This window comes from Natrix helvetica (genome assembly GCF_964273705.1).
Source record: "Natrix helvetica genome assembly, chromosome: 1".
Lineage (NCBI taxonomy): Eukaryota > Metazoa > Chordata > Lepidosauria > Squamata > Natricidae > Natrix > Natrix helvetica.
The window spans coordinates 165,544,409-165,571,015 of NC_138548.1; the positions used below are offsets into that span (position 1 = coordinate 165,544,409).

General features: G+C 41.8%; 2 protein-coding genes across 8 annotated transcripts in view; one reads left to right on the plus strand and one right to left on the minus strand.

The window, feature by feature from the left end:
- The window catches only part of CIRSR (corepressor of RBPJ and splicing regulator), a 20,900-nt gene extending 16,802 nt beyond the window's left edge, over positions 1–4,098 (minus strand). The window contains exons 1-2 of the mRNA XM_081935449.1: positions 3,958–4,098; positions 743–837 (exon numbers count right to left, since the gene is read on the minus strand). Coding sequence (XP_081791575.1) covers positions 743–837; positions 3,958–4,029 — 167 coding nt within the window. The 5' untranslated portion in view covers positions 4,030–4,098. The remainder of the gene's footprint in view (positions 1–742; positions 838–3,957) is intronic.
- The window catches only part of SCRN3 (secernin 3), a gene marked incomplete at its 5' end in the record, with an annotated part of 25,649 nt that continues 3,026 nt past the window's right edge, over positions 3,985–26,607 (plus strand). The window contains 7 exons of one of the 7 annotated variants that reach the window (XM_081935431.1): positions 3,985–4,229; positions 6,152–6,323; positions 7,776–7,957; positions 9,167–9,366; positions 9,664–9,876; positions 21,646–21,808; positions 22,868–23,048. In XM_081935431.1, coding sequence (XP_081791557.1) covers positions 3,985–4,229; positions 6,152–6,323; positions 7,776–7,957; positions 9,167–9,366; positions 9,664–9,876; positions 21,646–21,808; positions 22,868–23,048 — 1,356 coding nt within the window. Of the gene's footprint in view, positions 4,365–4,466; positions 4,527–4,569; positions 4,882–5,102; positions 5,245–6,151; positions 6,324–7,775; positions 7,958–9,166; positions 9,367–9,663; positions 9,877–21,645; positions 21,809–22,867; positions 23,049–26,607 lie in introns of those variants that run through there. The other 6 variants (XM_081935434.1, XM_081935433.1, XM_081935437.1 and 3 more) reach the window with 6 other exon arrangements.

Here is a 26,607-nt window from a genome sequence, read left to right on the forward strand (position 1 = left end):
CCCAAACATTTTAGTTTGTCAAGTACATTTCTACTATACCAATGGGGCTGAGAACATTTTTCAAAAAAGAATCCAGACGTTGAATGCAATTTTTTAAACACTGATATCTCTGGTCTTTCAGTCTGAGCAGCACATGTGATCCAAGACTAAATCCCTAGGAAGTGAGGCAAAGAAAGATTTGCAGACTGTAGAAAGTAGAAATTGCTTCATAGCACTGCTTCAGTGACCTAGGAGACACACTTACTCTGTTGTGGTACCTATTCTATGGAAAAGCATCTTCCATGGGATCTGGATGGCTCTCATCTTACTGGCCTTCCATAAAGCTTTAAAGACCTGGCTTTTACCTTTAGCTCTGGAACTGGGATGTCATATGAATCCAGCTGTTTTTTTTCCGGCCTGTTATTGATTGCACGATGAAATGAATTGTTTTGAATCTTGGGTACATTATATATATGTTGGTTATTATTATTTTCAACCATATTGGTTGTTATTTTGGAGTTTTTATTGTTTGTCACCCAGAGTCCCATTTTTGAGCTGGATGGCCATATATACATTGATTAGACAAATAGCATCTTTCTCAGAGATATTTACAGCAAATAAAATATTTCAATCATGTACTGAAACGTTATAAAACAAACGTGTAATAAAGACAACAACTAACATAGTCATACATTTAAAGGGTTATACTTTGATTGCAGATTTTTATCACCCAAGTGTAAAAATAATAAGCCACATCTCTCACCTGTTATCATAAGATTCTTGCTCTTTAAGGTATTGCTGCATTAATTCTTCTTGTTTCTTTCTGTCATAAGAGATTTTCTGTTCTGCCATCCATACCTAGTTAGAACAAATTGATTTTGCAAAAAAAGTTTTTGGCATTCCTGCAAACATTCCTCCTTTTTCTTTTTTGAATTTCATATTGTATCCAGACTGCTTTAAAATTCTGTAATTTTAACCATTACTGAAAAAATTATCCAGGTGTTCTTGAAAGACTCCAGTTAGAAATATTTAATATAGAATTTAGCTTTCTTACTAGAAACTGAAGATGAACTCCAGGTCACTATGCTCCATGGGACTAATATCACTATGATCCATGGAACATTTCAGAATAGTTTGCCTCTTATGGATATTAACACCTCTGTAAAGGTCAAGAGACAATTTGATAGAAGCAAAATGTATGTTCAATGACAATCTATACAATTGAGTCTCTATGACCCTCCTTTGCTTGAGGATTGGTAAGAAGACACCCCTAAAGATCGCTGAACCAAGGGATTTGTTCATCAACCTCTTGGAAGAAAAAGACATTTGAAATGAAAAGAACTAATAACTGATTAAATAGGCAATTAACATGCTTTAAAAAACCCAGGAAGATACAATTCTACAGATTCTGATGAATAAATCAATGGAAACAGCCTTGATACTAACATTGTCTCTATAAATGACATTTATATTATTTACATACTTAAGTAGATTACTAATAATATAACTAATAATAATAATAATAATAATTTATATTATTAGTAATATATTTAAATATGTAAATAATTGAGAACAATTTGAGATTAAATGTGAAGTACTCTTTTTGCAATCCAGGTTAAATTACAGGAGAAACTTTTGTTATTGGAAAAATCACTAGGAATGGCCTAATACATTTTGCTGTTTTGGTTGATAGACAAGGTCCCTCTCCTTTTTTCACTGGAAATTTGACTTCGGAAGCTTCATGCTATATCAACATCTGCTGATTGCTTATTTGAGAAAAAAAAGCACAATTCCACTGAGTTCAGTGAGACCCATTACTAGAAAAAGATTGTTGCCTAAAAAGCTGCATTAATATAAATACTGAATAACAAACCTGGCAAATATACTTAGTTTACAGTTTAGTATGTCATTTTTTTGTGTGTGCCTTTGAGTCAAGTTTTTTTACTTCTGGCAACTGACTTGACTATAGTCCCTGTGGGTTTTTTGGCAACGTTTTCTGAAATGATTTGCATCTCCCTGCTTCTTAGGAATGAGAATGTATGACCAGCCCAACGTTACCCAGCTGGCTTTGAGCCTCAGGAAGAGCTAAAACTCATGGTCTCCCAGTTTCTAACCTGATGCCTTAACTCAGGAGTCAACAACCCCAACTCTGGAGCTGCATGTAGCTCTTCCATCCCTCTGCTACTGCTCCCTGTCGCCGGTCGGATCCACAATTGATAGGGCTTTTGATTAGGACAGGTAGAGGAAAAAGGACACCATGCTAGGAGACTCTATGGTGGGGGAACCAGACTTTCAATTGGCTCCAGAATTGAGCGGGGGGTTTCCAGTTAGGACCGGAAGTGTTTAAGTTTGCCGACCCCTGCCTTAACTACTACACCAAACTGGCACTATACTAGGCACAGTGTCATATACATCCAGAAACATGGATTGATATATCATATATAATAACAATACAGTCTAAGCACCAGTCCACATTATATTTTGTAGATATCTTTGTGGATGGCACACCTACACCTTCAAACCCGACTTCAGGAGAGTTATTCACAGCATCAGTATAAATGTCTATTCTCTACAATTTATTTACTTTATTTTACTTTATTTATAAATAACGTAAAGCGACAAACTTATCTAATGCTCTTTTATCCTCTTATTGTCCCCAAAACCACAATACTGTGAAGTGGCTGAGAGAGAGTAATTGGCCCTAAGTCACCCAGCTAGCTTTCATGCCTAAGCCCCGAGTCCCTTTGGGGAGAGGGAGCGGTTTATAAATCTAAATAAAGTTAAAGATAAGCGATGAACTAGAACTCCCAGTCTCCCAGTTTCTATTTTGATGCCTTAACCATGAGGCAACACTGGCTCTATGCCAGGGATACACAACCCGATCTACTTCAAGTGCTTTTTGACTGCACTTCTCCTCAGTTCATGCCAGCATGGCTGGCAAGGATCGGTAGGAGTGGTATTTCAAAATATCTGGGAGATTTCCTGATACTAATGGATGGCGTCTGGGGATCCATTTGACAGTTGCTCCTCCTAAACTCTTCCATTGCTAATTCCTCCACCTCCCTTCATTTCTGCCCCATCTTTATTCCTAAGCATATATAAAACAACACGAGTTACAGTTGCAAATCTAGAGTCTAGCAGCGGGCACCTGCTTTAAATTCAATAGGCTACGCTGTGGAAAAAGAAATGCCTAAAACTGGGAAACAAAACAAGACATTATAATATAAAAGGGGCACCCTGTCCCACTCTTTGATGAGTAACGAGGACGCATAATGGAAACAGTAATTTCTGGTCCCTACCAGGACAGTTATGTTTAAGCAAAACAAAGCTAAGATAGGAAAAGAGTGGGGCTAAATTAGCAATATGCTGGATTTATTTATTTACTTTGGAGGGCAGGAGAGATTTTTTTTGTACCCAGGATGCATATTTGGATGAAAAAAGATTTTTTTTCCCAGGAAGGAAAGAAAACCCGACAGGGAGAACTTCCGAAAGCTCCTTTAAACTGACTAATCAATGCAGGTAGTCCTTGACTTACAACCACAATCGAGCCCAACAGTTATGTTGTTAAGTGAGATAACTGGTTCAGTGCGTTTTGCCCCCCTTTACTTTTCTTGCCACAGCTGTTAAGCGAAGTTGATAACCCGGTTGTTAAGTGAATCCACCTTCCCCACTGACTTTGCTCATCCGAAGGTATTCCACACCATCCCGGGAGGGGGGGGGGGAGACATTGTAACCTTCATGAATATGAACCAGTGGCCCAGCATCCCAATTTTGGTCGCGTGATCGTGGAGTTGCTACAACGGTCGTTAAGTGTGAAAAACCTCCCCCCCCCGGGACGTTGTAAACTTCCAACCGCCGCCAAACGCTGTAAGTCGAGGACTACCTGCGTGTACATACACATCTCCCATTCAGGAGAGAGGCGCTTCTACTCCGGCTCTCCTGCGGGAAATGGCCCCGAACCGACGGGTCGCCGCTCACCTTTTTAATATTGGACTTGGAGGCGGGATGGAAGTCCTTCTTGCACATGAAGTTAGCGAAGGACTTCCCCATGGTGGCGAGGAAGAGGCAGCTGGTCGGAGAAAGCGGCGGCCCTTTTTACGTTGCGACGGTGCCTTTTTGGCTTCCTCCGCCCGGCTTCTGTTTACTTCAGTCGGACCAGCTTCGGCTTTGACCCGGGGCTTCCGGGGCGAGACCGGCAGCAACAGCGACGTTTACTACAAGCGGGAGAAGGCCGGAAAGCAAACTGCCTGGTAGGTAGGATTGGACGCCGACTGGGAAGGCGGAAAAAGCATCAGCGCGGCGCCTGCTCCACGCAAGGCAAAGGCTGTGACGCCAGACTGGCTGGTGGATCTGACGTCAGGCTTTGCGGGGCGTTTTCCCATTAAGTAAGAGAATCCCGGGGGGGGGGGAACAAACGGCTATCCGACCCATCGGGCTTGGGTGAAATAGAAATAACAGGGGGGCAGATTGACAACAGAAAACCAATCGAGCCACCTGAAGCCATGTGGATTCAGCAGGGGAAAAACAGCAGCTTTGCTCATTTGTGGGTGCGATCCGTTCGCCTGTTGTTGCTTTGACAGTTTGCAAATTTTTGCAAAAGTTTTACAACCACAACTACTTGCGCGCCTTCGGATTTGTTCTGGCTTTGGCCCCGGGGGAAGGTCTGGGTGGCTTTAGCTCCGGTTGCGCGAACTAGCAGGGTCTGGTTGACACACGTCAAGCCATAAAACCGGGCTCGGCAAGCCAGTATGGTCAAGGGAGAACCGATGCATGAACCTTAAGATGGAGGCAAAAGCTATACTGTAGCTGCAGATCTAGAGCCTGAACCTTTAACACCCGTGTCGCGGCACCTTAATCCTGTTGGTCTTTTTTTATTCGCGCAAACAGCCTAGGAACTAGTGAGTAAGCGCTGGAGTTGCTGTTGTTTGGAAAATAAATCTCTTCCCCCACCGCCCCATTGGTCTTCCACTAGCCCAGTTCTGAGAAGCATCCAGGTTGGGGAAAGCTGCAATGTTTGGGACTAACTTGTGCTAGTGGAGAATCTGCCTGTTCGGTTTTTCTGACAGCCGCTTAATTTAGCCTGACAGTGTTTCCCTTCCTCCTTCCCCCTTCTGGTTTCTTAGGCGCAGTGCGGTTCTTACTTGATATGCTCCTCCTCCTCTTGCCTAATCCATTTTTTTTTAAATCCTACTTTTTTTATATACAAGGAGGCAACAATAACAATATTCTCTCCTCCTATTTTCCCCACAACAACAAAGCTGCAAGGTGAGTTAGTTTGAGAGAGAGTGACCACTAGCCCAAAGTCACCCACAATTAGCTTTTCATGCCCAAGGAGGACTAGAACTCACAGTCTCCTGGTTTCTAAGTCAGCATCTTAACCACTTAACCAAATTGGCTTTCACATACAGTATTTACTTATTCATTTACCTGCCTTGCATCTGATCTAAAAAAAACAACCCAGTTGGATTCATGCAGCCTATTTTGTAATTCAAGTGGATAGAGAGATCCACTCTTAAGATGAAATTGAGTCGTGAATGATCTTTCTTCTAGAACAGTGATGGCCGAGTGCCGAAAAAGTCACACGCATGCTGTCGGGGCTGTGTTCCAGAAAAGCCAAACTTCTGGGTTCTAGCATGCATGCACACCTGACAATTCAGCACTGCTGTGCATGCGAAGGATGCACATTTACGCCAGAAACCCAGAAAACAGGCAAGGCTGTGTGTACCGGGCAACATGGCTTCGCATGCCACTTTGGGCACGCGTGCCATAGGTTCGCCATCACAACTCTAGAACTTGTAGAAATTCCTATAAACTTGTCAGTAATAAAGAATAGGAAAAACGATTAGATGGTGGATGTCTCTAAAAGATCTAAAATTCTCCTGTTCTCTACGTCAGTATTTGTAAACTATGCTTGCTTGGAATTCTGGGAGTTGAAGTCTACATATCTTAAAAGCTGCTAAAGTTGAGAAACCCTGGTCTAGTCACACAGCTCTGTTCAACAGTTTATTTTAGTCCAGATATATGAGAGAGAATTTGTTACAGCAACATGTGTGACCTTGTGCAATGTATTTCACTATATTTTTTGTAAAACATCTAAAGGGAAATTACGATAGTGGTTCATCCATTATGGAGCAATCAGAGAGATGTGATTGTTTATTACTTTGTTTTTCAGGATGGCTAATAGTGTTGCTGAACCCTTTTCCTGTGATACTTTTGTGGCTCTGCCTCCAGCCACACTAGGTGGCCGAATCATCTTTGGAAAAAATTCTGATAGGCCTTCCGATGAAGTCCAGGAGATTGTGTTTTTTCCTGCTGCTGTTCATGATCCAGGACAAAAAGTTGAGGTGAGAGCAATAATTCTAGAAATATCATAAAACCTATTGGGAAGTTTTATCTGAGAAACTTTAAAGATAAAATAAACATATTTATATCCCAAATCACATGCTTGGGTAATTGTAAAGCTTGCCCGCATGGGTATCTGCATGGAATTGAAATGATGAAATGTGCATTGCAGTTTTTTGATGCAAACCATGTGGCCTGTAAGCTTGCAGTCAAATCTGGACACGGGTTCAAAAAAGAGAAGGAGACAAAGGGACAGATTTATTTTGTGATGTCACAATGTATCTTTTATCCTTCTTGCATCATTTCGGTTTTTAGTAGACACCTATACTGGATTGAAATTGTAAACCAAGAATGGCTTATTCCAAGTCTGATCATTGGAATTGGCTAATACAAATTAGCTGTCAGGTTTGGCTCAAGGTTGCAATTAACCATTGTGTGGTTTGTCTGATTTGGGGTTTTGTGTATTCTGCCCACTCAGCCATTACAATGTATAAACTGTGGTTTATGATTTAATTCATTATGTAATTCAAGCCAATTGTAATCCAAACCATGATTAAGCAAATGATGTATATGATTCTAGTTACTATTATTTGCACCAAATGGAAATAGTTCTCCATAATTCCAGGCATCAGTCTTTCCTAGTTCTGTGGTATTTTAAGAATTTTTGCAGGCAAATACATTATTTAATCCTTTTCATCAATATTTGATTTGGTATAGGGTCAGAACATCTAAATTTGAATGATTTTTCTCTTTTCCTTGCACAATGAGAGATAGATAATTCAAGGTCATTCCAACAAAATATATTCTCTATCTTAGAATACTTAGAATACATTTTAGGGTATAGGCCAGTAAAATGAGGACCCAGATTGTTGGGGGAAATATACTACATTGTAAACTGCTTAGCACTAAGAAGCAGTATATACGTCTACGTGCTGTTGCTATAGTCGCATATCCTGAATTTAAAGGTAAAATCTTGTATGAAGATAGCTCTGCTGAATTTTGATATAGTTTTCATACGAAATATGGTCTTAAAGGTAGGATTTGAGCGCATAAATTGCTACATTTAGACATCCGTGGCATCCTTCAGTCTCAAAAGATTATGGTATCATGCTTTGGAAAGAGGTCCTAAAGCAGCATCTGGTGTGGCTAAAAAGGCCAAATCGAGAGTGGCATTCCCTTCCACACTGAGGACAGATACATTCTGGCCCCTTCCCAACCCCCCAGATTTCACTGGTTCCAGGACATTTAGACAATATGCACAAATGTGCCCTTGTTGCCTTCCACTGGAACCTGTAAATTCCAGGACCTCATTTTGTTCAAAAGAATCTCATCATTCCAGTGAGAGGTTTGAGGGCCCCACAGCACTATGGTAAAAGCTCAAGGAAGTACTGAAACTGTTGCATGTAATTTAAAAAATAATCCATAAAATATCTTTGAAATTATCCTTACTGCAGTGTACTTACATAGACATCGAACAAGTCCCCGAAACCTATGCAGTTGTCCTGAGCCGTCCATCCTGGCTATGGGGGGCTGAAATGGGAGCCAATGAATGTGGAGTCTGCATTGGGAATGAAGCCGTATGGGGAAAAGAAGAAGTCTGTGATGACGAAGCTCTCCTTGGCATGGACCTTGTCAGGTTGTTATTAAGTCTAAACTGCTTTGTCAAACAGGAAAATATTGTATGAGATGGAAAATAAACAACTCTGATATTTGATCTGGAGCAGGAGTGTCAAACTCGATTTCATTGAGGGCTGCATCAGGACTGTATTTGACATCGGGGGTGGGTGGGTGGGTGATAGGTGGACATGGCCAGGGTGCGTGTGGCCAGCTCAATGTTGCTCGTGTCGGGGGAGCCTGTGGTGGAAAAGGTCACCAGTCTTTCGCTGTTTGCAGGGCAGCTCATTGGATCAGATCTAAGTACCCACGGGCCTTGATTTTGACATCTGATTTGGAGGGTTTATGACAGGGGTGTCCAAACTTGGGAACTTTAAGACTTGTGGACTTCAACTCCCAGAATTCCCCAGCCAGCATGGCTGGCTGGGGAATTCTGGGAGTTGAAGTCCACAAGTCTTAAGGTTCCCAAGTTTGGACACCCCTGGTTTATGAATAAATGGGGGCTTACTGTAGAATGGTGCTGCTAAAATGAAAAACTGAAACATAAGTTTTTGAAGGAATTACTTTGAGCTGGTCCAGAAACTATGGAAGGTACAAGATACTACAGGTAGTTACTGACCCGCGACCCTTCGTTTAATGATCACTTGAAGTTATGACAGTGCTGAAAAAAGTGACTTGCAACAATTCCTCCCATTTGCAGCAGTGGCGGGTTGCTCTCGTTTTGGCCCAGTTCGGCTGACCTGGTAGTAGCAGCCGTGGGAGGATAGACGCTGCTGAATGAAAGCGCGCCTGAACTGGTAGTAAAAATATTTGCAACCCACCACTGATTTGCAGCCTTCCGAGGGTCCCACACTCACATGATCAAAATTTGGGCACTTAGCAATCAGAATATATTTCTGCAGTTGCAGCATCCTGGGGTGATATGATCACCATATGGGACTTTCCCAGGTACTTCTGACAAGCAAAGTCAATGGGGGGGAAGTTGGATTCACTTAATGGCCGCGGTGATTTGCTTAACAACTACCAAAAAGGTGGAAAAATCAGCCGTATTCACTTAATGACTACATCACTTAGCAACAGAGTTTCCACTCTTAACTGTGGTCATAAGTCAAGGATTACTTAAAGCTCATAAAATCTGATTTTGCTATCCGTTCGAGGATGTCAAATTCTGTCTTTTAAAGTTGAAGATGGAGAATGTTACAGAAAGCTAAACACTTTGATTTGATTTTAGGCTTGGACTTGAAAGAGCAGATACTGCAGAAAAAGCTGTCAGCATTATCGTTGAATTGTTGGACAAGTATAATCAAGGTGGAAACTGTATGGAGAGTGACATGACATTTACCTACCATAACAGCTTTTTGATAGCAGACAGGAAAGAAGCTTGGATTCTGGAAACATCTGGAAAGTACTGGGCTGCAGAGAAAGTAAAAGGTATGAATAATAACCTTTATTCAATTTTAAGACGTCTCAGTGGACAATGTCTGTCTATCATATCTATCAATCATCTATATGTCTGCCTATCATCTAATCTATCATATCTCTCTCTCTCTCTCTCTCTCCCCCTCCCCCCTGTCTGTCTGTCCGTCCCTCCCGTTGTCCCTCCCTCCCTCTGTCCGTCCGTCTGTCCGTCTGTCCGTCTGTCCGTCTGTCTGTCTGTCTGTCTGTCTGTCTCTCTCCCCTCTCTCATTTAGAAGTGCAATAGCTTGTTTTCTTCTTCTTTTTAAACAGAAGGAACACGGAATATTTCCAACCAGCTATCAATCACAACTAAAATTGACCGTGAACATGCAGAGCTAAGGAATTATGCTCTAAGCAAAGGCTGGTGGGATGGTAAAGAAGTATTTGATTTTGCTGCCATGTACTCATATGTAAATACTGCCAGAATGACAACTGCAAGCGGCAGATATTGCGAAGGCTACAAACTACTGAAGAAATATACAGGTACCTTTGTTTAGTTTAAAAAAAACCAAACCTTATATATGTATTTCATAGTTGGATTTGGATATAGTGTTTTATGAGATTCAAAATATTTTTGTTTACCTGAAAGAACAGGATTAATATCTATCTTTTTTTTTTTTTTTTCAAAAAGTTTTATTGGTTTTTTTAAAAACATTTATGCGGAAAAGGGTAAGTGGAATGATTACAAATTTTGGCAGTTGCAAGTGTGGCAGACGCCCCCTCCCTCCAGACTCCTAGGTTACATCAAAATATCAAACCTTAATACATAATCATAAAGAATCAGCATATTAATTCTAGAAAAGATAATTTTCAATCAATTTATATAATTATAATATATAGTCTAGTTATAAATTCATTATTACTTTCGGTCTGTTTATAACATTGTGGTTTTCTTATTTATTTTTGTGATCTGAGCTTTCTTGGTATTGACCCTTCACCCCCCGCTGGCAGAGCTCCGGCCCCTCCCGTGTCCTGTATGACCGTTGTAGTGTCTTCTGTTTTTTCTAGGTTCGCTTTATTTTTTTCCATAAAGGCCTGTGCCTCTATGGGTGTGTTAATTCTAATTCTTGTCTCCTCCCAGAATATCAGCATACCTTCGGGCATCAACCATCTAAACCACACCCCCTTCTGGTATAATTTATTCGCCAATTGCGAATAGCTTTTCCTTTTTTCCCTAATTTTTTTGGGAATCTGCTTTAGAATGGTTATCTCCCTGTCGTGGTATGTCAGTGTTTGCCCCCTTTGTACACCCAGAATTTCATCTCTTGTGGTTTTCCTAAGGAATTTAATGTGAACCTCCCTGGGTACATTATGTGTTCTGGCATATGCTGAATTCACTCTATAGGCTAAGTCTATCTCCCATTCCATCTGCTGTTTATCTTTGTGTATGTATTCAGCTAACATATTAGTCATAATGTCCCTTATGTTTTCCCCATCTGCTTCTATTACATTTTGAAATCTAAGATAAAAGGACATTCTCTCAAACTCTGTTTTCATTTGTTGGATGTCGAGTTCTTTGTTCCCCTTCTGTAAAGCCTCTACCCCCCCCCTCGCCTCCGCCACCCCACCCTCCACAAGGTCCAGTCTCTGTGAGTTCTTAAAGATTTGGGCTTGATTCTCTTTAATTTCATCTTTCATTTCCCTTAACTGTTTCTTAATTTCCTCCTGGCCCTGTAAAATTTGTTGAAGCATTTGTTGAAAGTCTATCTCTGTAGTCTTGGGTTGCATCAGTTCTGTTATCTTTGACTGTGTAGCTGGACTAGACGTTGCAGACGTTGGGGCAGAAGTAGCAAAACCAGGCTTTCCAGGAGGTGGTCTTTTTGGAGACATGGTTTATGAAGCAAGGAGATCAGTCAGAGTAGAAACTGGGCAGCTGGAGAAGTAGAGCAGGCAGGCGAATTCAGGAGGCAGAGGATCCAAACAGATGGGGGTTTCTTTAGTCACTCTAGCAATAGATGAAAGTTTTTTCTCCAAAGAGTTCAAAAAAGAACAATCCACAAGAGATTCCTCTGGGTGACTCGGAGACAAAGACCGGAAGCCTGAATTTTAAAGGTGGAGTCAGGTTTCACAGTTCATGAAGACAACGGAAGTGTGCCATCTTGCCCTGCCAGCTTTGGGCTCAGAGGCATAATAAAATTTTAAAAGTTCAGAAAGTTCTCAGTTCACCCATAAGTTCTGGAGCTAAGTCCAATGAAAGTCACTTTTATAAGGGTGAGGCATCATTAGTTGGCTCTCCCCCCTCCTCCTTCCCCTGGGGGCGAAAGCAAAATCTTCTCAAGCCGCTTGTCCAAGGGAGGGGGGGAAATCCCCCTCCCTCTAGCCGCACCTCTAGCAGAAATCCGAAAGTTTAACTTTTTTTTTAAAAATGCTGAAAAGTCCATCAATTCAAGAAAGAGGGAGTGAAGAAAGGAAGCCTCTCACCATGCTGCCGCTGCTTCGTTCAAGAGTGCGTTCTCCGATCGGCATGGGGCGAGACGCGCACACATGGGCGCCCTCCGAGACTGCTCCCCGGTGCCTAGAACGAAGCGGAGAAGCCCCCGCCAGCCGCCGCCGACGCCAGGACCCTCCGCGAGCCGTTCCCTCGGCAGGACGCCTCTCCGGGGCGTCCTGTGCCCCCCCAGAAGCGGGGGAAGCCCACCGGGAGAGCGGGAGCAGGCAAAGGCTTGCCTGTCGCCGTAGCCGCCGGAACCGGAAGTCCCAGGATTAATATCTATCTTAATTATATTAGTTTTCCTTGGTTTTGCTTTGAACAAGGGATCTGCCTAGTGCTCTTTTATTTAAGATGCATATGTTAAACTCCATAACTTTTTGAATAATCCTTAAGGAATACTGTAGCTGACTTTTTATTTTAAATAGCTTAATTCCAGCTTGAGGCTCAATAGCATTAAGGTTCATTCTGATGTGTATATTAAGAATACCTTGACATCTTATTTTGGTCTTGAAGAAAATGTCTCTCATGATTCTTGCTATGGTGATTTCTAATTTGAATGAACTACTGTTTGGAATGAAGGCAAACGTACATATCAGGGGATAATTTTACAGGTTCCAATTTGAGTTGGTCACTGGGACCAGAGCTTTTGGACTTGTGCTGGATCCCATCCTCAGGGAACGTTAGAAGTAGAAGTTCCCTCAGAGGTGGTATTCAGCAGTTCTGACCAGTTCTCGAGAACCGGTAGTGGAAATTTTGAGTAGTTCGGAGAACCGGCAAATACCACCTCTGACTTGCCCCGCCGCCATCTATTCTGTGCCTCCTGAGTCCCAGTTGATTGGGAGGAAATGGGGATTTTGCAGTCATCTTCCCCTGGGGTAGAGAGGGAATGGAGATTTTACAGTATCCTTCCCCTGCAAGGCCCACCAAGCCACGCCCACTGTCAGGGGAAAAAACGCCCTGTAGAAATCTGAGATCAATGGACCGGGCTGATTCCCTTCCACATATCTTTTTAGATATTAAGAAAAATAAAATAAAAGCCTTTGACAAGTATATTCTAATTAATAAACAAACTTTAATACGAAAATAATAAAAGTAAATGAAACAGAAATAACTAATGGTTACATTTTGATAATGAAAGCTTCGGTTGCCAAGTTGGCAGCCGAACAAAGAAAGGAATTCTGGAATGTGTAACGCATGCGCAATAAATCACTTTCAGATAAGAACTTTTATGACCTGCGCAATAAAGCTTTCTTAGTTTTAACTCTTGAGTGTCAATTCATTCAGTTCAGGCCTAGCAAACTTTTTAACATCGTGACACCCCTTCTTTTGCTAGTCTGGGCTGACGTCATCAAATCATCAATTAAGGCACATCTTCTTTCGCAGATACTCGTGTTGATTTGCGGCAAGTGGTTTGTTAAGCATGTCTGCGATCTGATCATGTGTAGAAACATATTGCAATTTAACAAAACCTTGCTTAACTAATTGCTTTGTGTTTTGATAACGAATGTCAATGTGTCTGGACCTAGAACCTGTAAAATGTGACTCAGAAATATAAACCACAGATACATTATCTTCCATCACGGTGCTTGGTCGAATCGGACGTGTCCAGATATCTGTGATCAAAGCATCAAACCACGTTAGAGAATTACAAGCATCTGAAACACAAGCATATTCAGCTTCAGTAGATGAACATGAAACAAAACTCTGTTTTCTCACTTGCCAGTAAACAGGACAACCATTTAGGAACATCATGTAACCAGAAGTGCTTTTGCGTGACTTCTTGTCGCTCGCCCAGTCGGCGTCAGCAAAACAAATCAACTTTGGTTGATCAGCGTGTGTTGGTTCTAGCAATAACTTCATGTGTTTAGTGTGTTTTAGGTATTTCAACAACTTCTTAATGTATGACCAATGAAATTGTGTTGCCTTACCTACGTGTCGTGATAAAAGATTAACACTAAGTGCGATGTCAGGTCTGGTCCAACTACTAATGTATAATAGTGAACCAATGACTGAACGATAAAGTGTTTGATCCTCGAACTCAGGACTTGGTTCATGTGTTAAGTTGTGAAAATCTGTTTGCATGGGTGTCTTTGTTGTGCTAGCATCTTTCATGTTGCAATGATGTAGAAGGTGGTCAATTTTCTCTTCTTGTGAAAGACTAAACCCCTTCTGTGTCTTTTCAATTTGAACACCTAAATAAGTGCTAATGTGTCCTAAAGATTTCAGTGTGAAGTATCTCTGCAAACTTTTAGCAAAAATCTCACTCATTTTCTTATTTGGACCAATATAAACAATATCATCAACATAAACAAGAATTATCTCATATGCATTGTTAGATCTTTTTGTGAACACGCATTCATCAGTTTCGGACTTAATAAAGCCCATTGAATTTAGTTTGTCAGTAAGACATAAATACCACATTAAACCTGACTGTTTCAGACCATAAAGACTTTTGTTCAGGAACCAGGTATCCCCTTCTTGCTTTCGGAACCCTGGAGGGCTTCTCACGTAGATCTCTTCATCTAGGTCTGCATGTAGATAAGCTGTGTCCACATCAAATTGGAAAACTTCTAAACCAAGAATAGTTGCAGTGGTTAAAGCAATTTTTACGCTTTCAGTTCTGACTGTTGGTGAGTAAGTGTTTGTGTAGTCCTCAGGATAACGTTGAGCGAAACCCTGAGCTACAAGTCTGGCTTTGTATAAAGACTCACCATTTGGTTTCTTCTTGATTCTGTAGACCCATCGGGTGCCAATGACTTTCTTGTTTGCTGGAGGTTTTGCAGGTGTGAATACATTAAGTTTCTTTAAACTGTCCATTTCATCCTGCATTGCATCATACCATTTGTCTTGCTCTGAATCAGGGAGCTGTTTGATTTGTGTGAATATCTCTGGAGGAAGAGTAACGTTGCAAATCAAAGGTAATGGTGACTTTGTCAGTTGCCATGAATAACGTTGTGGAGGGATTCCTTTTGTGGCCCTCTTGGAACGTCTAGGAACATCAGTCCAGTCTTCTTCTTCATCATCATCATCATCCTCGTCCTCACATTCGTCACTAGCATCAGCATCCGCGGCTTGCGAAGACGGAACATCAGGTTGTGAAGAACTGGTAGAAGGAACATCTGCCTGCGAATTGTCATCAGGCTGTGTGGCATCTGGAACACCATCTCTAGGAAAATAAACTTCAGGATCATTGGAATGAATCCTGGACCAGTCAATGTCTTCCTCGAAATTAGCAGATTGTGAAATGACAATCACATGTTTAGTATCAATGAATTTGAGCCATTTCGAATTATCATCAATACCCATAAATCTCAGTCTCTTTGCTACTGTACCTCCCTTTCTTCTTTGACTTAAGGGAGTGTTCACCATAGCATATGAACCAAAAATGTGGAGGTTCTTGAGATCAGGCTTGTAGCCATACAGCATGTAGGAAGGTGTTTGATTGATTACACTGCTCCAAGTACGGTTGACAATGTAATTTGCATACTTGATTGCTTCACCCCAGTATGTGTTACTGAGATTGGCATCTTCTAGAAGACAACGCATCATGGTTTGTAGAACCCCTTGTCTTCTTTCTACGACTCCGTTATGAGCCGGTGTATATGGAGCAGATGTCTGATGAAGAATTCCATTCTTACGCATCCAGTCCTGGAAACGCTGAGACATGAATTCTGCACCACGGTCACTCTGGATTCTGGCGATGCGAACTTGGTATTGTGTAGAAACAAACGCTGCAAAGTCTTTAAAGATCTGAAAGGTCTCAGATTTCTCTCTCATAGGATATACAAATCCATATCTAGAATGATTATCTACAATTGTTAAAAAATACTTTCTGCCACCAAGTGTTGGTGGGAAAGGACCCACTATGTCAGTGTGTACCAAATCAAAAATGCGTGTTGACTGGTGTGTAGCGTGTTTGGGAATTGCAGCCGCCTTGGATTTAGCCTTTTTGCAAACCGCACAATCCAAAAACACCTTACACCCCTTTAGATCCAAACCTTTTGCGAACTCCGGCATCTTTCTAAGAACACGGAAACTGGCATGCCCCAATCTTCTGTGCCACTTGTGAATACACCTGGAATGCAAAGGTTTACCAGTTAGTGAATTCTCAACATTAACAGTTTCATGAGGGCCCTCAGGCTTGCTCTGAGCAACCTGTTTCTGTTTTCTCTGTTTGTTGGCTTTAGGAGCCTTTGGCACAGTAACGTTTTCTCTCTCTGGGACAACTCTCTCTGGGTTCGCGTTGTGCCTTTTTGGAGTTTGCATACTTGCCTGTGCTTGCCCTTTAGGCTTTGGCTTTAAGTAATAAACACCACCAATCAGCATAGTTTCAGCAATAATATCTCCATCTTTAACTAAGTAACTTGCTTTTTCGAGGTGGTGAACCTGGAACTTTAAATCTCTAGACAAGTGACTTTGACTAAGCAAATTACTGGTTGCTGAAGGTATGTAATAAACATCAGGGATGTGTGTATCGAGTTCTTCAATGTAAACAGTTCCTTTTCCCATGACCTTGCAAGTGTGGTTGGTGAAGGAATACAGTTCTCGATACTCGGGCTCTGGTTCGCCCATCTCTGTGAAAAGTCCCCTTCTGTGGGTAACGTGCACAGCTGCTCCACTATCTAAAGTCCACAAAAGACGTCTGTCGAACTTTGGATCAGGTTGTGGAACGTTGGTTATGGCCAGTGTTACAAGTGGAGCTTGTGGATCACGCCTTGGACCACGACGACCTTGTCTTCCGCCTCTACCTCTGCCTCTGGAGTCTGTTCCTCTGGGCTGGTACGTGACGGGAGCTGGAACTCATTGGGGACAATCCCGGGTGTCATGTCCCACACGGTTGCAGGTGTAGCATTTTGGCATCCTTGGAGCGTAGCCTCTTCCTCAGAAGGGACGTCTGGCTGGAGCCTTTGATGCTGGAGGCCGTTGCAGATGTGGTGTAGTTAACCTGATAGCTTCGTCTTCCACTAAAAGTCTGCAAACGTGGTTAACTGTGCGTTGAGCAATAGGCACGTAGTTAATCTTTGCAACAGCATCTTTCCATTCATAATTCAATGAGTTAATGATGATGCTAATCATTTGGATATCATCGATTACATGGCCATTTTGTCTCAATTCACTTCTCATTCTTTTCAGTTTGGTCAAATGTCCACCAATTCGTTCACCAGGTTTCAACTTCGAACCATGGAACTTAGACATGAGCAAACATGAAGATTCAATTGAAACGGGCCTGTAGCAATCTTCCAAAATAGCCCAAATTTCTTGGGCAGTTGCATCAGGTGGAAAGATACCCTGGATCTCAATTTCCATTGACATGAGCAAAGTCGTGATTGCTCTGTTTTCGAGGTCTCTTATCGCAGGTGTCCACGGTGGAGGAGGAGGATTAAAAATCATGCAATGTGTGCCTTCTCTTCGAAGCAAGAGCGCAATTTCACTGACCCAGGCTTTATAATTCTCTCCTGACTCCTTTAATTTGGACTCACCAGTCAAGGGGGTGACTGTGAATACCTGCTGAGGAATATGCATTGGAACAATTTGTTGATCTGGTTGCAAAGCTGGTTGTTGAACCAGGGGATGCTGGGGTTGCATCATTGGCCTTTGCGTGGCAACATCAAATTGGCTTCCTCGAATTCGCCTTTGGCTTTGCCTTTTTCCATCTAGGGAGGATTCCACACCGCCAGGGGGTGTTGAAGACTTAACCTTTGGGGGCAAAGTTTTGGCTTCTAAAGAACTCATAGGTAAATCTCTAAAGCTTTGATGAAACTGCATCATCTTTTGCTCTAATAATTTTTCTCCGCCAGCAGATGGCAGTGCAGCTTCACTTCTTGGCTGCAGCCCTCTATACATGGCCGGAAGTTCAATGGGCTCAAAGGGACCACGTGACCTCGGTGACGTGTACATGTCTCTTTGTTCTAATTGACCAATGAACTCTGTGGGGTGTGTCTTAGGCTGTTGTTTTGAAGACAAGATGGCGTCCTCAGACATTTTGGGAGTGGGGGAGCTCCTCCTACTTCGCTTTATCTCCTCAAAGCACTCTCTCGCGTCCCTAGCATATTTTTCAAAGCGTTCTATTTGATCAAGATAGCTTTGCATTTCTTGCTCATCATCTGGGGAGGATTCATAAAGTCTGCTTTCTGCGTGGGAGGATTTTTTTTCTGCCGGCAGTTGCCATTCATCAATTGTTTGATAATCTGCGAGGGTCTGGGAATGGAGTGGCTCTGGCAGAGTGGGAAGTTTTGGCTTGGCCCCCAAAAATTCATAATCTCCTGGAGATATTTTAGAAGGAGGAACCACTGACCTCGTTTCGTGGATGTTGCGTCCTGTAGCTCCTTCCCCCACATCTGGCTCGGCACCTGAAGGAATTTGTTGTTCCTGAAGCATGTTTTGATCTTGCTTCTCTGTGTCCGAGGGAGCCTCCTTGTCAGAAGAAGCTGATCCATCTGTGCTTGCCCCATCTTTCTTTTTCTTTTTCTTTTTCTCCGACATTGCTAATTTGCTTTAGTCGGTTATCATAAGATAGCGCGAAGGGAAAATACAGCCATAAATTGTAGCCATCTCAGCTGGTATCATCAAACCAACCTCTGCATACCAAGTTGTCAGGGGAAAAAACGCCCTGTAGAAATCTGAGATCAATGGACCGGGCTGATTCCCTTCCACATATCTTTTTAGATATTAAGAAAAATAAAATAAAAGCCTTTGACAAGTATATTCTAATTAATAAACAAACTTTAATACGAAAATAATAAAAGTAAATGAAACAGAAATAACTAATGGTTACATTTTGATAATGAAAGCTTCGGTTGCCAAGTTGGCAGCCAAACAAAGAAAGGAATTCTGGAATGTGTAACGCATGCGCAATAAATCACTTTCAGATAAGAACTTTTATGACCTGCGCAATAAAGCTTTCTTAGTTTTAACTCTTGAGTGTCAATTCATTCAGTTCAGGCCTAGCAAACTTTTTAACATCGTGACACCCACCAAGCCATGTTGTTGCAGAAAATGACAGGCTTTAGACTTCTCAGGATACAGGAGGAGTTTATTTGGCAGCCAGGTTCATAAAGTTAGCACATGGCTAACATTGCAAATTCTGAACAACCTTCATTATCGAAGCATGCAATCTTATACATTCTCAAAAGCAGCACAAAACGGAAATACTTAACTCACTTCTTATTGGTTATTTTGGGGAAAAAGCCTTATAAGTAGATGGGGGTCTTACTTCTCCTTTTGTTACAGGTATGTACTGTGTGTCATTAACGAACTTTATTTGAACCTTGTGGTTTGGACTTTTGACATAGGGACGTTGGCTAGAACATCTTGTGTTTAGAGGCTGATGACATTTTCCTGTCCCTTTAAGCAAGCTTTTAACTGTCCCTTTTATGCCACGTCTTCATTCTTATATTTTAATTCATATTTTATTCTACTTTAATGTCACGCCCACTAAACCAGGCTCAAACAACCAGTAGTAATTTTGAATCCCACCACTGAGTTCCCTGAAGATGGGCTCCAGCACTAGTCCAAAAACTCGGAAGACTAAACCTCTGATCCAGGCTGGATCCCAAAATACTATTTTTAATCTTCTTTTCTGAGGTTTTGCCGTGGTTTTAGGTATTGGATAACTTGGATCATCTACATAGTTCCTGAGTCAAATACAGCAAGGGATCTTACACAGCTAAAATGTATTATCCATATATCCATATATCATTTGTCTATGCAAGGAGTTCCAATACTTTCTAGATATAGAATACACCCTGAATTGGCATCTGAAGCCCTTTAGCAATTTGTTTTCTATCTTTCTCTTTTCTACCCGTTTCTCTTTCCGCATACATATTTTCTGCTTCATCTCTTTCCCACTGTTTATATTATTTAGAACACGGTTTCTGTGTTTATCCAAAAATAGCCTGCCAGAAACACATTGCTCTTTCCAGTCTGATCTCTTCATGTACTAAGGTTGCCCATCACCAAATTCTCAGACAGTGTAATCAATGGCCCTGCTGCCCAGGGATTCTGGGGCTGCAGTGTTAACTACACATTTGGAGGGAGACTGTGGTGCAGTGGTTAGAGTGCAGTACTGCAGGGTACTTCTGCTGATTGCTGGCTGCCTGCAATTTGGCAGTTCGATTCTCACCAGGCTCAAGGTTGACTCATCCTTCCATCCTTCCGAGGTTGGTAAAATGAGGACCCAGATTGTTGGGGCCAGTAGGCTGACTCCGCTGATAGATAGATGTAAAGCACTGCGAAGCGGTATATAAATCTAAGTGCTATTGCTATATACCACTTTGAAATATTTCTTCTTTGAAGCTTTGTTAAAGTTTCTAAAATGACTGAGTCAAGGAGAAGGTCATGTTTTCTCCCTTGCTACTATCAGTTCCAACAATACAAATCAGAATTACTTGTAAAGGCATGTGTGCTTTGGGGAAAAAAATTAAGCCAAACACTTTTGCACCCTTCTGTTTCAATATTAATTTTACTGTCTCCTGCCATTTCCAATTGCAGTAGTTATTTTGAGCTTCCTAGTTTATTCCTTCCCTGTATGATTGTCCTATAATCATGCAAATTTCATTCATTTTCAGAATTGCAGGTTCTTAATGTTGAACATCTTTTTAATATTTGTTTAAGGTTATGGAAGTTTTGGATTCTATGAATGTATTTCTTCTAAATCCCTATTTTCCAGGTACTTACCTGAACCATTTTTAAGTCACACCAGATGTTCAAGTGAATGTCAACGCAGGTTTTTTTTTTTAAAAAAAAACTTAGTTGAGAGAGAATCATTGCTGTAAAGCTTCCTGGTCTCTAGATATTTTACTTTCATTTATTTAAGAGGAAATCTAAAATTGATGTAAAGGCATTGTTTTAAATACTGCAATTGCTATTTTAAAATGGTTACAGAATATTCTGAATTTACAGGAAAACATGCTGGAAATCTAAATTGGGAAAGGGACTGTCACCATGGAAGGAAAGTGTGTTTTTAAAAAAAAGATTTACAGGTGTCTGAGATCAGAGATTTGGCGGATTATTTCAAGACAGTGTCTAATTTCCAGCCTGCACCCAACTCTTGATCGTGTGGACATATCTTGACTGCGTCTTCTTTCTCCCAACCTCTTCTACTCTTCTTTCTCTCCTTCTGCTTCATCTCTCATTTTCGTGGAACACTCTTTCTCCACCTTGCTCTCTTGTATTTTCCTGTTTTGCTCTACTTCCTTTTTCCTGCAGAATTTTTGGTTACCTTCTTTTCTGCATAACCCTAACCAGAATCCCATTTGACTCCTGTTCTCTATGACAGATTGCAGGTGGGGTCCAAGATTTTTTTTTCCTGTTAGAAATGGAGTCATATATCTCTCATTTGAGAAAAAGATACCAAGCACATTTATTTATTTATTTATTTATTTATTTAGAAGTACTCCTTGCCCTATCACTTCACAGTACTCAGGTTGGCTTCCAACAATAAACCACAATTAAAATAATCTTAGAAACTTAAAACAATATTTCTAAAATTAAATAAGAGTAATAGCATATCCCAGTTTTTGGGAAGAACTTGTTAGGCAGACAGAAATATCACATCTAGTCTGAAAAGCTGTCTGACTGTGTGACAAACCATAACAAATATAGCAGGGCCACAAATATTCCAGGGATTGCTAGAGTAAACAGGTAAGTCTTTAGCAGTTGTTTTAAAATCTAAAGTTGAAAAGAAAAATGGAAGTTACAGTGTTGCCATTTCTTTTAAATATACCAGTTGCTTTATTCCTGCTTTTTAGCAGTTTTGCATAGATATTAAATGGGTGGTATACAATATATACAGTATTAAACAAATAACCCATCTTAACTAGGTAATATAACAGCTGAGACTATGATGACAATTCTTCGAGATAAAGAGAGTGGCCTTAACATGGAAGGTGCCTTCATGACCACAGGAAGCATGGTTTCTATACTTCCCCAAGATCCTAGTCTCCCTTGCATTCATTTCTTCACTGGAACACCAGACCCTGAAAGGTAACACAAATAAAATGTGTGTTGTAAGAACAAGCTCTTAACCATTTCCTTATTTTTGCCATTTTAAATAAAAGGCTTGAAATGTTTCCGGAATTATTAAATATGACCCAGTGTAGGTAAGTAAAGATCAATAGAAGTGTCAGGGTTCCGACGGATGCCCTAATTAAATCATGAGCCTCGAGCCAAACTTCAAAAGAAATCCAGTTATTTATTAGGAGCAACATTTAGGCACGTACCCAAATGAAGGCAGCTGTGACCCCTCGTAATTTACAGCCCAATTATGACCCTGTTCCCCCCCCTCCCCCCTGGATGTGTCCTAAATCACATTCTCCAACGGAGCACTGTCATGGGCTGTAGAGTTCACACCCCTCCGGCTGTTACAGGTAACCTGGGATACAGCCTTGAGAAAGGTATGCATGGAATGTGCTTCTGGTTGTGGCTGCCGTGCTGTTCCATCAGTTTCCTCCCCCTCTTGTCTATGGCAACTCGAGACCAGGCCAGGGATACTTTGTGAGGTGACAAGAAGCTTTAGAAAAGTACAAGACTAAAGAATCTGATAAAATTCCTGATTCATCTTAACCCAATTCTGCAACAGGAAAGGTATTCAATGCTTCAGTGTCTCTGGAGATTCTCAGTCATCCAGTTCATCGTTGTCCCAAAGGTGCTTTTTCTGGTTTTTCTTTGTAGACGTTTCGCTTCTCATCCAACAAGCTGCTTCTACTCTTGAGCTGAAGAAGCTTCTTGGATGAGAAGCGAAACATCTTCAAATAATAACAAGAAAGTCCAGTTGAAAAAGCATCTTTGGGATAATGCTTCAGTGGTTTTTGGGTGGAAACATGAATTGTCCTTCTTTTAAAGTACACTAGGAATCTGATCTGCTGGGAAGCCGATCTTCTTGGTTCCAGAAACCTTTCTATCTAATCAATTAGATTGTGACTGATATGAGAACCGATATGAAAAGTTAGGCTCTTCTCGAATTTATGCTGAGTGAACATAACCCTGGAATGTGACAGTAGCAACTGGTTTTGCCTATTTGCGTACTTTCATTTTATTTCCTAGGTCTGTTTTTAAACCTTTCATTTTTGTGGAAAATATTAAACCGCTTCAAAAAACCAGCTCTCCGGTATTTGGCCCTGAGGATCCAGTTAAAAAGCAGCCACGGTTTCATACGAAGCCTGACAGAAGACATGAGCTCTATCGGACGCATGAATGTGCAGTTGCCACGATGGAGGCATCAAAGGTGGGTTGGTCTTAGAATTGCAAAATGTGATTTATGTTTGAAATTCAAAGTAAGGACGTCTAGAATCTGTTGTGTTTGTGTAAGCTGATATGCCTTGAAAGCAATTGTTCCGGCATATCAATTTTCAGTCATAGAGTTGACGTGAAATAACTATACTTTCAACAGCCATGCATTTTTTACTACCGGTTCTGTGGGCGTGGCTTTGTGGGTGGCGCAGGGGAAGGTTACTGCCGAATCCCCATTCCCTCCCCACTCCACTAACCTGCTTTCCAGCTCCGTTCTCCTGTTCAGGGCAACAAAAGAAGATCATCTGGGAGGCAGCGGGGGTGGGGGTAGCCTATTTTCCGGTTCTCTGAACTACTCAAAATTTCCATTACTGGTTCTCCAGAACCTGTCAGAACTGCCTGAATACCATCTCTGGTTCAAACCATTTATATTCAGAATTCTTGTTGAACTCTTGGTAACAAATCAGGAGGAATCTGGTAGCATCTTTTCTGACTAATATTTTTGGATTCAAAGGCATCAGCTTTCATTAGCTGCAGCTCACTTCGTCACATGCCTTTTGTCCTCACAATCTTCTTCCTGTCACATTCAAACTCTCCTTCTTCCTTTTGTAACTTCTGGGCTGTAGTTTTAACTGTTTCCTCTTTGGAAATATGTTTTTCATTTTTTAGCCTAACATACTTAAATTCTGGTTCTGGATTAAAGAGATTTTTGTTCCCTGAAACTCATTTGAAAGAAACAGTTGCTATGTCCTCTTCCTTTCCAATTCTCCTTTGAAGAAATCTTGCCAGACACAACTAGAAAGGAAACAGTCTTGGCTCAATATACAGTATAAGGAATAAAGGGCGGAGGTGGGGGGGGGGGGTCAGGAATAATTAATCCATCTTTAATATATGTTGGCTCTTCACATACCTGTTTTCTGTGAGAAGGAATACCTTTCTAAACATTTGCTTTTGTCCTCCATATTTCAGAATCTTTCCTTAAATATTTATCCCTGCAGACCTTGTCTAGATGCTTCCAGCCACTCCTCCAAATTTAGATGAGATGTTTCAAGCCCTTCCTTATGGAGGTGATTTAAGGCTACAGCAATAGTATTTAGACTTATATACCACTTCCCAGTGCTTTACAACCCTCTCTAAGTGGTTTACAGAGTCAGCCTATTGCCCCCAACAATCTGGGTTCTCATTTTACCCACTTCGGGAAGATGGAAGACAGAGTCAACCTTGAGCCAGTGAAAATCGAACTGCTGGCAGTCGGCAGTCAACAGAAGTACCCTGCAATACTGCATTCTAACCACTGCACCACTATAGCTCTATATCCAGCCACTTATTCACATATTGCTTGGATTCTTACAGGACATCTGTTCTGAACATTTTGTATGGGTTCCTGGAGCCATTCCCCCAGATTGTATCTAGTTTCATTCAAGGATTCTTGTCTGGAGTCTTTTCAGAGATCTTTGTAACCATGTTTGCACCACTGTTCTGAATGCAGTTAGAACCAAGCTCTCTAGGGCTTCTAAAGATGCTTAAAGCCATCTATCCTTGAGTTTGATCCTCCTAGCCTAGAGGAACAGAATACAGGGTGGGTAATGACATCGCAGTGCTTTAATCTAAAAGTGAGATTCCTGCTGCCCTCCCTCCTCCCTGCCAAGAGGGCAAAGGATGAATAGGAGAAGACATTCTGAGGATTGCATCACAATTGGATATCTGCTCTTGTCTTAAGAACTGAAGAAGCTTCTTGAATGAGAAGCGAAACATCTTCAAGGAAAAACAAAAGAAAGTCCAGTTGCCCTTTGAAAAAGTGTCTTGTGATCTCTGCTGTTATTAAACTTAATTTTAAACATCTAGGACAGTGATGGCGAACCTATGGTACGCGCTGCCCTGGCCAGCTGAGTTCATCCTTTTTTAAAGCCATTTTCCGCCCTCCCCAGGCTCCAGAGGCTTTATAGGAACCTGGGGAGGGCGAAAACAGCCTCCCCCGCCACCCGGAAACCCTCCGGAGGCGTCAGGGAATCCTCCGGACAGTCCCTGAAGCCTTTGGAGCGCCCAAAATGATCCTCTGAGCAAACTGGAAGTGACTTCCGGTTTGCTCGGAGAGTCGTTTTGAGCGCTCTGAAGGTGTCAGGGAAGCCTCCGGACGGTCCCTGAAGCCTTTGGAACGCTTAAAACGACCCTCCGAGCAACCTCCGGTTTGCTCGAGGATCGTTTTGAGCACTCCGAAGGCTTCAGGGACCATCCGGAGCTTCACTGATGCCTCCGGAGGGTGTCCGGGGGGGCGGGGGAGGCTGTTTTCACCCTCCCCAGGCTCCTATAAAACCTCTGGATCCCGGGGAGGGTGAAAAAAGCATGTAAAAATGGGAGGGGGAGCGCCTGTAGTGCGCGCATGTGCACTGGGAGGGTCGTGCATTGCATTATGGGTGCGGCGCACCCACACACGACCCCCCTGCACTCCCCCCACTTATGGCACGTGAGCCAAAAAAGGTTTGCCATCGCTGATCTAGGAGACAAGTGACCCATTGGCTCATCCTTTCAGAACTGTTTCCTTACCTCAGCACCTTCAACAAGGACAAAGCTCCTGATGTGATGCCTTGAAAAGCTGGGCCTACACTCGGAGATAAGCCCCTGTTGAGTGATATTATATAGCAGTGTCAAATGCCAGCACAGGAAATGATTCGTGACATAATCTACTTGTGGATTGATGTTAGGTATGCACCTCCATATACCCCAGAGCAGCTGTGTAGCTTTGAATATGAACGATTGTAAGCTACAAAAAAATAGACCCTGAGAGACTTGAGAGTTGAATAAAGAAGGGGAAAAAATAGATGGTGTAAGATTCAGGGAAGGCCTCAAATCTTCCAATGAGAACTGAGCATTCAGAATGTTCTTAACCTGCTAAATGACATGGGAGGAAGAGAGAGCAGGAGAGGGAGAAGGCGAGAAAAGAAAAGAAAAACTAATGGAAGAGAATGGAAAGTAAGCTTAATTGGCTTCCTATCCCTTTAAGGAGTAAGGCGGATAGAGAACGGAGGGAGGGAAGATGGTGAATTGATAGGCAGCTCGGTGATTTACTTGATCCCTCTGAGTCTAAGCTTATCAGAGATGTCACCGGGTGATTCGTGTCATAAACTGGATATGTTCACACATGTTGGGGATAAGATCAAGATGCTCCCTTCATACCACATGCTAAGTTTGGTTCGGGACTTTTGAACAGCAGGGGTGACTATGTTGTTGCACAACTGATGCTGACATCTGATTTTGGCGCTCACTCAAGAATTGACTTTTTGCATTTGCGGTTTAGTAGCTTAGATCTGCCCTTCTACCTCACTATCCATGCTCCTATAATTATAGTTGTGTCGTGTATGTACAGGTAGACCTCGACTTACAATTACAATCGAGAGCAGGATTTTCATTGCTAAGCAAGGCAACTGTTAAGCAAATTTTGCAATCTTACATAGCTCTATAATTCCTTTACCCACAATTGCCAGGTTGGAAGGTGTACTGTAGTATATGAGTGTTGTAGCTGGTTGTGGCAGATGCAAGGATGGAAAGGTTCCTCC